The 9,677-nt window shown below is 43.1% G+C and overlaps 1 protein-coding gene across 1 annotated transcript; it reads right to left on the bottom strand.

Moving 5' to 3' along the window:
- Positions 1–4,105: 4,105 nt before the first annotated feature.
- Positions 4,106–9,106, bottom strand: LOC139199112 (protein phosphatase 1 regulatory subunit 29-like). The gene is made up of 4 exons (XM_070828128.1): positions 8,903–9,106; positions 7,692–7,841; positions 6,131–7,110; positions 4,106–5,666 (listed from the first exon to the last, which is right to left on the bottom strand). The coding sequence occupies exons 1-4, from the start codon at positions 9,104–9,106 to the stop codon at positions 4,106–4,108; spliced, it is 2,895 nt and encodes a 964-aa protein (XP_070684229.1).
- Between the last annotated feature and the right edge of the window lie 571 nt (positions 9,107–9,677).

The following is a 9,677-nucleotide window of genomic DNA, read 5'->3' as shown; positions in this document are numbered from 1 at the left end:
CACAAAGACCATACTCTTGACCTTGACTCAAATTTCTTGACACAGAGACTCTCTGTGACTCAACTTGGAAGTTCAAGGTTTTATTATTTTGTTCAGAGCAGACACCATGCCTGATTACCAATTCGAATGGATCTCTGGTATTCACAGCTCTGGAGAGAGGGGGTTTGACTGTACTCCTCTGAGATTGCCACACGAAGCGCCATCTCAATTGTTCCCTGCTATTTTTTCTTGTGCAAGTCTAAGACTGTCCGCGATTCCTTCAAATTGATTCATCATTGTGTGTTTTCTCTCTATCCTTGCCAATTAAAAACAGGCAGTCCCTACGGTACTGTATCTGTACATCCGTCAGTCTCGACTTGTGGATTCTGGCCCCTAAGGACTGGAATCAGACACCCATCATTTGATCATTCTTTTGAAATTTGTCATTGTAACGGAGGGAGATCAAAAGCCATGCTGTGAAGTGAAAATAACTTTTGTACATGAATACATACTAAAAGAAAGACAGAAAATTTACTAATTGAAGAAGAGGAGCAAGGCTTGGCCACTGTAGATGGAATGTATGTTAAAACTGGAAAATATTATTGTAGTAATATGTGCTTTGTAGAAACAGGGAAGACGAGAACTAAATATGTAGCTTTAAATAAAACCATGAAAGTTCAACTCAGAACACTGGACAGAAATGATTAATGATCTTCAGTGTAAATTATGACAATCGGACACACTGTGCTTATGAATAACTGAGCTAATGTTATTCCTTACATCGAGGGTAAGGCCTTGAGGGTATATGGAGGTAGCTCGATTTTCCCCATACTTCCAAATGAAGCCATTATTTTTAAAAAGCTTCCACCACCGCATAGCCTGTAGTACTAATCTAAAACTAATTGATTGGTGATTCCTTGGACCTAACACATAGGGGAGCTGCCAATGGAATTTGAACAATAGGCTAAAATAGAAAACTGGGCCCTTTATAAAAATGGAGACTGTCCAACTGAGTGCCCAGGGGAATTTACTCTGTGTTTTTTATTTGGTCCCACCCGCCCAAATTAAGTTGTATTGATCTGATAGCAGAGTAATGATGCACATTTGACATCCCATTGTGAATGCTACTGGGTCTATTGGATTGGCTGCCACAAATGACATAGAGAGGTCAAAGGGAAAGTCATTACTCAATATGAAACACAATGGAATATGAAAAGCAGTGGGTAGATCTTTACAGCGTAATTGGGTTGGTTCACCCAAATTACAAATATATTTTCTCATTTACCCATCGAAGTCTCTAGCAGATGGTTTTCTTTGTTTTGCCCACATTTTTGAGATTTCTGCCACTACACCAATACAATGGATGTTGAGGGAATTGTATTTGTCATAACACTGAAATATTCCAATTTTTTGTGGTTACAAATGGTGGCAGGCCTTACTCTGAAGTTTTGCTGGAACTACTTTCTACTCAAGAAGTAGACTATTTACTGAAACAGTACACTCTAATAAGGCATGATCTTAATGCACACGGACATATTCTTCTGTTACTTCACAACAGATTCATCTCCTGGCTGACCTTTTGAATAGAGCCCATTCTGTAGACATAGATCTTTACAGGTCAAAGAGTAAATGCCACTGTCCGCTCTCACCATCAACCTCACACCTCCAACAGTGGGGGAATTCAAGCCCTGTCAAACTGATGACACCGGGGTTAACTCAGTGAAAAACAAAATAGGAATGTATAACTTCCAGGCCTGACAGAATAGTCCTTCCTGACCGATCAGACTCAAAACAGAAAGAATAATGCCCAGGAAGTTAGATCCCAGGCTAGCTCACCGTGGGCTGCTCATAACCTGCACAGTTCTGGTGAAGCATAAATCTGACCTTAGTTTTTCATACTCCTTCTCTGTGGGCCCTTTCTGTCTGCAAGAGTTAGAGGCAACAGAGAGAGGTGTAACACGGTAAACATCTGATGACGGAGGCAGGGACATAAAAGAAGATAGACAGACAAAGACAGCCATCATTAATTTCAATCAGGCTCCCAGTCTGGCAGAGTTAATAATATCAGCACGCCCTTCTGACCTCAGACGATGGTACAACATCAACCTCCGCAAATTACTCATTAATTTACCCCATTAAGTTGGACAGAGGTGGCGGTCAGGGGAAAAAAACATGGAGGGGAATTAATCAATTAGACATTTTAAAACAGAATTTATACCTTTTTAATTGAGACGAATCACAGTAGAGAAAGAGGTCAGGATACCAGTGGTAGGAAGTGTGAGCAGAAAAATAAACAAAGATGGCCAACTGAAATTAATATTTTGACAGCGTGGATGTTGATGCAGAGGGAGAGCATAAAGATAATCTATATGGATGTGTCATTGTGTGGCCAGAATAATCAGTATTTGTCCCTCTTGAATCTCAGAATTGTCTGTGCTTTAATGAAGTGATAAAACATCTGTCTCACATCAAAATACCTCATTTGGTCTGTAACAATACCAAGCCTTGCTCCTATTTGTTTGAAAAGATTATTGTAGTGCACATAACTTCAAACCCTCAATAAAAATAAACCAAATGAAACCAAAGGAGTTACTTTGTTGCTCGTTGGGACTACATTATTCTATATAAATCATATCGGAAATGAAAAGCAAATATGATATATAGAAATTGAATTTTGTGAAATTCTACCTCCCAAAGGCACTTTGGTCCGTTGCAAGCCCCTAGCCAGAGCAGAGCAGGGTCATGTAGACTCAGTGGAGACTCATCCAGTCTGAGGCAGAGTATGTCCTTAGGAACTTCACACTACTTGATATCCATTTTATTTTAAGTTTCTATGCAGCCTCGCCTTGAGTTGACATGAATCCTTTAACGTATCCTTAACACTAGCATGTTCAAAATGAGATGCAGCACACCTCTCACCTGCTCTCAATCTCCCTGCATTCCTCAATGTGATTACCATGTTCTTTAATATAGCTAACAGCTGTCTTGCCAACCTGCATAACCCACCTTAAAGTAATTCCTGCATCAGTCCCACTATTGAAATGTAAATTTCCTACCTCATAGGTTCTCTTATCAAAAGAAATATGCTACACCTGTAAATAAGAAACGGGGCTAGGAGACAAAAATGCCTGCAGGTCTTGAAAGCGTTTAATTCATGATATCTAGATAACCAGGCAGGCTGGGCCAAGCACTCATCTTAATATACGCACACACGCACACATACACACACAAATTCCCCAACTGGGTTGGTATCTATATGCAAAGTATCTCCACTAAGCTATCCACTTTAATACCATGGTGGAGACTGAGAATAATGGACGACTCAGCCCCAGCCCAACCCCATTCTCCCACCCACATACAATGACGTATACCAGCATGCACAAACATGCCTGCACACCGTTGAACATATGTAGTTAGGTGTTTCGAATCGATAAGCATGCTCAACACACAGCCTCCCTGACCTATTCTTACACTGGCTAATTGCCAGGAAGAACAATTAGCCTGATAAGTATCACTTAATGTCCTCCCTCAAAGAGCGAGATTCATGCTACTCTAAAACAAACGCACCTAATTCCTCATCCTGCTTCCTCATTATCCCCCTAAATGATGCTTTTATAGGAGAGCAGGTGTTGGCGGTGCATGGAATGATTGTTTTGTGAATGGTGGTTTGATGGGATTAGAGAAAAGAGGGATGGGGCTTAAGTCATGAATGGGGCTGCTTCTAGTGCGATAGCTGAGCTACAGTGTGCCAGTAATGAGGTAGAAGATACTTGGTTGTCACCACCTTTGCTTTGCTCATTAGTGAGTCTATGGAAGCCTGCAAGGACCAAAGTGCCTAGTATGAGGTAGTCTGATGAACAGCTTGATTCTTGTTAATTATCACTCCATATTGTGGTAAAAACAGCCAACCTCAGAAACAATCTGTTAAAATGTCAATGAAAAAAAAATTACCTAAAGAGAATACCTCTTAAACCTGGATCCAGCAGGAGAATGATTATGTCACTGGGCACCTCAGAGGAAACATCATTATCTGTCTTCCCACATTAATGTCTGTCCCCTTTATTGGTCTGCTGTTGGCATCCAACCTCGCACTCTTCTTTACAGCATTTCACTTTGTTTCTTCAGCTCACAGTTTCTGCTGGGCAGAAACCCCCTTCCAGTAGTCCAAAATATCATGAAGGTCCTCGTCCTTCGCAAACTGCACCTTCTTACGCAGGGCGTGGCCTGCAGCTATATAGGATGCCTCCTCTCTGGGACTTTTCTTGTAAGGCCGGAATCGCTCCCAGATCCGCAGTGTGCTCTCAGATGAATACTCTGGACTGGAGGAATAGCCAGAGTTGTAGTTGTGGTGACGAGAAGGCGAGAGCTGGGAGTAGGTAGCTGTGGCATCCCTCTTGGTACGACCCAGTGGCTTGAGGAATGAGGCCTTTTGGGCCGGTGAGGGCGAGTCGTTGCCACCCTCATAGTAGAGCGCAGGAAAGGAGTGGCGGTGCTCAGAGCTGTGGTAGTCTGGCTGAACCTCCAAGTGGTGCTGCTGCTGTCCAGGGCCGACCACCCCGCCTCCACCTCCACCCCCATTATTACACCCCATCCCACCCCCATTCACACTCACCCCACCACCATTTAGGTTTCCCATTCCGTTCCCGTTACAACCCCCACCTCCTCCACTTCCACTCCCTCCACCACAACTGCCAGGGCTACCTTTTTCTGATGGGTACTTGGGAGGATCATTGCGCTGCTCAGGGATATCCACACTGAACACCCTGGTGCTCTTGACAGATCCCCCAGCAGGGGCACCACAGCGGTTCTTCACGACAGCAGTGTCAGCACTCAACTGCCTCTGAAGGGGCCGCACTGCGTTGGCTGGGGGTGGGTCACGGTACGGAGGAGAGAGGAATCCCCCACCGCTTATGCCCGGCCGCTCAGACAAGGGCATGACAAGGGGGACTGGGGCCATAGAAGGTGGATGTGGCTGCTGATGTATCTGAGGATGAGGCTGAGGATGTGGCTGAGGATGAGGCTGGGGGTGAGGTTGGGGATGAGACTTTGGATGCACCTTTGGGGATGAGGCCATAATCTGATCTCCAAGGTGGCCTGGCGAGAGGGGAAGGAGGTTGCGGGGGAGGGATACGATGCAAGTTGGAGGCTGGGAGGAGGACACAGCATTGTCAGCTGTGGTCACAACATTAGTAGAGGCATCCAGCTTCAGGGCATCAATGCAGTTGTTGATGATCTGATTGACCTTGTCCACTTCCTTGGCAATGGTGGAGATCTCTGATGCCGAGCCATGGCCATCATCATCCGAATCCTCCCCAACCTCTGTCCCATTCTCAGCCCCACCTCGTATATCCACAACTACTTCCCCTCCTAGCCCTGCTCCTCCAGTTGCCACCACTCCCTCCCTGCCTTCCACTGCCACTCCTGCCGTCCTCACATCCATATAGTTGCCCTTGCCACCCATTGCTTCAGAGAAGGCAGTGGCCATTTTTTCCACCTGTGGCAAGGTAGAGAGACGAGAAGAACTAGTGTTGGCTGAGCCATGGAGCATGCCTGTGCTAGAGGAGGCAGATGGGGGCAACTTCCCTCCTGCTCCTCCTGAATGGTGATGCTGGTGATGAGCCTGTTCCTGGAGACGCTGCATGGCACCTGGGTCATTGGCCACTGCTGCAGCTGCCTCTGGGCCATACCTGAAGAATGACAGATTTTCTTTAGAGCAAATATAGTTTGCTCTAATATACAATTTTCATTTTCAATATCATATTATATTATCCTAAACAGCATCATTACAAAATTTTGTTTAGTTAATTTGTTCTATTAGGTCCTGTCAGTGATGACATTGATGCTGGAATCCTCGCTGTTTTAATTAAACCTCAAATAAAAAATAAATATAGTCTCAATAGACCCAAAGTCTCAATAAAGTGTATTGTTGGAAAATTGTGTTATTGTTTGTAATTAGAATAATTGTGTCTTGTTAGGAATTCAATGGCTAATAAACAAATGTCCACAGCATAAATTGTTATTAAGAGATCATACCGAAGGCACACATAAAGTAGTCCCACATGCAGTTACTATTTGTGTAGTGGCTCTTTAACAGTTCATTGTCATAACAAAGGGTTCCAATGTGGCTTTTAGGAATTTAATTATCTTGTACCTCATCTCCAGAATGGTTTTCTTCACGCTTATAGCTTTTTGCTTTTCCTCCTGAATGCGCCGACGTCTGAGACAGTAATAGACAAATCCAAGTACAATGACCATGCCAAAAAGACATCCCAAAATGGTCATGATGTAGTGGGTAGTTGTAGATGGATTGGTTCGCTGGTCGTCTGTTCCCACAGCTCGTGTGGTAAAGGACAGACAGGTGTGGTTGTAGCGCTGAGATTTGCTTACAGAAGCCACACAAAAGGTGTAGTTTGTGTGTGGTTTCAGCTTGTCCACATTGACTGTCTCCTTCTTGTTTTTAAGGGGCATGATGTCTGTAGCTAAAGTGTGGTTGTGCCGGGAGAGGATGTACATCTTACTATATGGTCGTGGAATCTGCACTATTAGAGAGGCGGAGTAGAGGGAGACAATTTGAAGCTTCATAGAAATCTGATGGCTATAGGTGTGGTCCGCAGTCGACGATATGGTTGGCTGGTGGTACAGACCCTGGTCTGGGTTATCGAAACCCATCCCTGAGCCATCTTGTTCTGGTGGTTGGACGGTCTCACGGCTGCCGCACATGGAATAAAGAATGTAATGGGCATTTCTTCCATGCCCGGGCACTGGGCTCAGAAGTGGATAACCAGTCATTTCTAAAGGAGTTTCACACTGGAGGCGGTCATAGGTATGGGTGACATTGTTAAACGCCTCCAACCAGGTGAGAAAGCTGTAGAGATCACAACCACAGTGGAATGGGTTTCCTGCAAGTTCACACACCATCAGTCTGTTGAGACCAGTGAAGGTAGACGGGTCAAATCGGGCCAACTTATTGGAAGATAAATCCAGACTGCTGAGGCTGGGGCACTCCCAGAAGGCATTGTTGGCTATGACCTCAATGAGGTTGTGTTGCAAGAAGAGGCACTGCATTCTACCCAGACCTCTCAACATGCCCTCAGTCAGGTTGGTGATCTTGTTGTAGCCCAACTGGAGAACCTGAGACAGAAAAGGAGAGGAGCCCCTTGAAATTTTTGATCAAAACATGACATGACAAAACTAATTGTTAATGATTTGGTACATGTGCTATTTTATCAATATACTTCAGTGAGATACACACTAATCAGTCAGTTTCATTTCAATAACTGTGCAAGTTTGGAAAGTTTTCAACAGTCATTTAAGAAAAGGTTGAGTTTTTGGCTTGATCATTTCAGAAAATATTCTTAGTTCAAGTTGTTCAAAATATTGTACTGCATTGTGTAATAAAAAATGACATACAAATTAGAGAACACACACAACTTATACACTCATTCAGTTAGTCAGTTTATTTTCCCCGATGCATGAGCAAAGTTTAAGAAGATTATTTTGTGTTTGTTTCATTTAGCCCAACAATATGTGGGTATTGTGACATAGTGAAATGTTAAGTGGTAGGGGCTCTTCTGAAGGGAATTAGGGATAATTTGTTAAATCCCTTGCCCTTTCTTATCTTTCTATACAAGTAAGGATATGTAAATGGGAGAAACTTAAATTAAATACAAACAAACAATGAAAAAAAAACATTTCTGTTCTTAGCTGCAGACCTGTAAGTTGGCCTGTCCAGCAAACGCCCCATCCTCGATGTAGCTGATCTCGTTCTTGGTAAGATTAAGGTCAGTAAGGTTTGTGAAGCGAAACATGGAGGAAAAGAGCACAGCCTTAAGTTTGTTCTCATTCAGCCTCAGGTCATGAACCTAGGGGAGACAAGACAGCAGATGACTTTCAGGTGATGCATCGTACCTTTCAACAATCACAAAAAAAAAAAAAAAAAAAAAATTGTTGCTAAGGGCGTATTGCACTTTCAAGCACAGAAGTTTGCTGTCTGAGTAATTAAACCATACAATTAATTAAAAGTTGTCTTTATTTACATGCAGACTGTTTGCAAGCAGCTTAGCATTTCTCCTGAGGTCTCCAGCAGAGATAAATGTTGATGCTAGGAATTAAATGTAGTTGCACATTACCACTGGGTGCTTTCATAAATTATTGTATCTTAAAGTATTTCAGTTTGACTAATTTACTTAGCAAACTGCAGATGGTTACACATACTATTTGGCATTTGTAATTCAAAATGTAGAGAACAGCAAGCCACTACATAAATTAATGACCACAAAGCTAAATCAACTTGTTTAACCATGTTGGAATTATATGGTAGGTGTATCTAGAATAGTGTCTAGAATAGTTTTTGCCATAACACAAAGTTAGAGCAAGACCTAACTTCAAGAACAAGACGCCATTTGGAGGGTAAAGTGTGGCCCTGAGTTTCATCCAGGGATGCTGCACAACTTTATATACAGTTAGCTGTGCCAGGCAATCGTAGTTAGGTGGCTAACAATTTCAAAAACCTGTTTCAACTTAACCTGTTTAGCCATAATTTGCTTTGATAATATCACAGACACATTACAATTTAGCAATTGTTGCTGCTATTGTCACTATCATTAGACACATTAATTTACTACTATATTTGCCGATGAATATGCAAAATTAATTTTTAGAATCTAAAACCTATTGAATTACATTATGTTTACTGTATTAACAATATTAATCACAACAATCAGAGTATCACAATAAGCCACAATCATTATACTGACTGAACAAGATTTGATCCACTTGCAGCTTTGCAAAAGTCTATGTCACAATCAGTGACATGTGCTCTTTAGCTGACACCATTACTGCTCAGAGTGCATGAAGGCATGCAGTTTAATAGAGGTGGCTGTGGTGGTATAAAAAGTATACTAATAGATAAGTTCATACTGACCGTGCTGTTGATGTGCTGGGGGATGGTCTCGTATGGCGGCTGGTTCTGACTGCAGATAGCCAGCCAAACGTAGCCTTTATCCCCCTCTATCAGCCAGCAGTCCCCTTTCACCATGCCAGGCAGGTGGACGAGCAACAGTGCAGGGAGCAGGAAGGAGAGAAACAGGGACGGAGACAAGGAGGACAATCGGAGTCTTCTGGCCATGGTTTGAATTATAAATGTTTTAGGTCGCCTCAGTTGAAGGGACGGAAAGACGGGAGTTGAAGGGAAGGCAGCGAGCAGCAGTTGCAATCAGGAAGGGTGCAGGTCAGAGGCAAGCAGGCCAAATCTAAGTAGAGAGAAAGGTGAACAGAAGGGCGTCTTCACGGTGATTAGAGCTGAGCTTGCAGCATGGCAGCAAGTTCTGTCCCCATTTTAGGTGTTCCACGTCAAAGGGTTTTGGAGACTGTCACCCCAGCAGCTACTCATGGCCCCTGACAAACGTACGTCTTGACAAGACAGATGAGGGAATAGTACCTCTCAGAGAAAGGCAGAAAGCCTATATGACAGAGAGAGAGAGAAAGAGGGGGGAGGAGAGGCAGATGAGGGGAAGGGAGGGGGGGGTGGGAGAAAGGGGAGAATATTACCATTAATAGTGATAATGACAAAATGATTAAGAGTAGGCAGAAAATTGTAATGCAGTTCACATATACCCAGATGATTTTGAATTAATTGAGTTTAGGTCTCATTTCTAAAAGCAGTGAGAAAAAAACAGGTATATGAATCTAATACCCAT

This window comes from Pempheris klunzingeri, chromosome 3 (assembly GCF_042242105.1).
Source record: "Pempheris klunzingeri isolate RE-2024b chromosome 3, fPemKlu1.hap1, whole genome shotgun sequence".
NCBI lineage: Eukaryota > Metazoa > Chordata > Actinopteri > Acropomatiformes > Pempheridae > Pempheris > Pempheris klunzingeri.
Note: the sequence above shows the minus strand (reverse complement) of the source record. Positions and strands in the feature narration are given on the sequence as shown.

Coding starts and splice junctions, on each gene's coding strand:
- LOC139199112 (XM_070828128.1), bottom strand. CDS start 9,106: ATGGCCAGAAGACTCCGATTGTCCTCCTTGTCTCCGTCCCTGTTTCTC. Junction 7,842..8,902: donor CCCAGCACATCAACAGCACG/GTCAGTATGAAC, acceptor TGTCTCCCCTAG/GTTCATGACCTGAGGCTGAA. Junction 7,111..7,691: donor CTGGACAGGCCAACTTACAG/GTCTGCAGCTAA, acceptor TTTCTGTCTCAG/GTTCTCCAGTTGGGCTACAA.